Genomic DNA, 2,467 nt, shown 5'->3' on the forward strand with positions numbered 1-2,467 from the left:
AGAAATACACGCTAAGTTAAAGGAAACAATCCCTCAAAACATTTAATTCAGGGAAGTATTTTTTGCTGAGAATGTGAGCAACATATCAGCAAATAGGTTATCATTCTTGTGCTACTTTAAGTTTCATTATTTAGCATATAGTTACCTCAGGTGTTTTTACACATTGTCTAAACCAAGGGTAAGTTTAACGTGTCAGGTAACACACTATATCACACTGGGAGATGTTTATTGGTTCTCTAGGTAGAAATAATTCCATTGTGCACTAAGTTTGGGAACCTATCAGCATTGCTACTGGAGATTCATAATGTACAAGGGTACTTCAAAAAGTTCACAGAAAAGCAATTAAAACAGAAATCTTACCATGAACTTTTTGAAGACCTCTTGTATAATAGCATATCAAAAGCTCCAAGAAGCTTAACTGTAAAGAGGCTCAAATAATAAGGTTTAAGCCTTAATCCAGGATTTCTCAAACTTATCTGACCATGGGACACCATTTTTCACAGCACACATGTAAACAAGGCTTGAGCTTTAAATAGGCTATTAAAAGGCTCAACCAGTTTGGGGAACTATTGAGCACATAATGAAAATTAGGTTAAATTGTTTTTGGTAAAAAACACCTTGTTCAGAAATACAGTCACTGTAAATTATTTTCCAAGTAATGTTTTCCTTAATGTAATCTTAAACATTAAACTTACCCTTGGTTTAGAGCATGTGTAAAAATACCTAAAGTCACTAAAAAATAAAGAAACAAAGTACCATAAGAATGATAACTTATTTGCCTGCATTAATTGACCTGAGAGATTGTTTCCTTAACCTGACATATTTCTCGGCATATTTTTTCTTGTATTGTCAAAAACAAGAAACAAGCTGTCAAAATATTAGTCCATTTTATGAGTAAAGAAACTGAAAATAAAAGGTGTTATATAATAACAAAGTGGCAGAGCTGGGAACTGAACTCAAGTTTGTGTGGCTCTGAAGACAAAAAGTTACAGGTTTCAAATGAATGCATAAAAATATCTTTATGAAGAAGATAAGCATGAGAAAACTACACCTGAAAAGTTACTACAGAATGTAACCTGAAAACTTCTTTAAAATCAACAACAACAACAAAAGACTCAAAGTCTTCAGGTCCATCTGAAATAGATGCTAAGCATCGCCTTAATTACATTTCCTAACGCATGATATGGACAAACATTAGAAAAGTTTGGACTCAGATAAAGAAATCCAGTTAAAAAATTTCTTTACTTGCAATCTCCAACCCTAACTAGCCTAAGAGCATTAAAAAATAATTCAAAAAGTAGCTGTTAAAGATTCCAATCAATTCCTTACTGGTGAAATATATAAAAAATATTTGAGGAACAGGAATCAAAAGAGTTCCAAACTATTAATTTATAAAAATAACAAAACATTTATCAATATGAATAAAAGATCAGGATTCACTATCGTCGATGTCCTTATCTGGATCTTGCTCAGCATCTTCCTTTACCTGTTGCTGTTTCTTCCAAAGTTTGGCCACAGCCAGGAGCTTGAGGTTAGGTTGGTTGGCAGCATCTTCTGGAAAGATGTAATCAAAGTATTCTTCCCAGCCTGCATCAGACTGCAGAAATATAAGCAAATATGTGGCTGAAATTTTTACTGGGAAACCTGAAGTTCAAATTCAACTTCTCTTCATTTTACAAAACAACATTGAGGTCTACTACAGAATGATCAAGGGCTGAGCCTGAAAGATTGGGAGTGAATAAGGAACTGTTGGACTGGTGCTGCCACAATTGCAGCTCACTGAGAACTGAAAACCTGGTGGAAAAAAATTCTAGAAATCTAAGCATAGCTCCTCTATTCATATATATATATCTTATGCTGAAGATTTACAATTTTTAAAGATTTCTAATTATTATTTAGCCAGTAGCAAAAGCCACACACCTGTGCATTATTATTCTGACTCCCTGCCCTCACATCCTTACCTCCATCTGAAAACTGATTTCACTCCCCAAATATTGTTCGATCAGGCCCTACTCTAATTCCAGTTTCCACCATCACTTGCTTAGCTTACAAAAACAGCCTCCTGACAGGGCTTCTTCCTCCAATCTAAAATCTTTGCATCTACCTGTATAAGATGCCAGCAATCTGGTCATGTCATCTTACAAATAAAGGCCCCCACTGATTCCCAACAAACTCGTTCTACAGCCCACAAAGCCTCTCTAGAATGGCTCCTCTCTGAAACCTGAGCTTCATTTCCTTCTATACTGACTTCCTGCTTAATGCTCTAGAAACATCACACTTCATATGGTTCCCAGACTGAACCACCACCAAGAAGCCTTTGCCAGCCTCCTCCCACTCTCTACTCCTTGCTGGACCTGTGTTTCCACAATACTACTCTGCCCTGTGTTTCCACAATAGCCAGACTGCAATGTCTCCTACTCCAGGCTGTCTGCTCCCACTCTAATGTTGTTCATATGCCACTTAAAGT

General features: G+C 36.2%; 1 protein-coding gene across 1 annotated transcript in view; it reads right to left on the reverse strand.

Annotated features, from left to right (window-relative positions):
* Positions 1-1,369: 1,369 nt before the first annotated feature.
* The window catches only part of LOC103599464 (crooked neck-like protein 1), a 15,374-nt gene continuing 14,276 nt past the window's right edge, over positions 1,370-2,467 (reverse strand). Inside the window, exon 13 of the mRNA XM_008583603.1 lies at positions 1,370-1,597. Coding sequence (XP_008581825.1) covers positions 1,430-1,597 — 168 coding nt within the window. The 3' untranslated portion in view covers positions 1,370-1,429. The remainder of the gene's footprint in view (positions 1,598-2,467) is intronic.

The sequence above is a fragment of the Galeopterus variegatus genome, unplaced genomic scaffold (assembly GCF_000696425.1).
Source record: "Galeopterus variegatus unplaced genomic scaffold, G_variegatus-3.0.2 Scaffold2977, whole genome shotgun sequence".
NCBI lineage: Eukaryota > Metazoa > Chordata > Mammalia > Dermoptera > Cynocephalidae > Galeopterus > Galeopterus variegatus.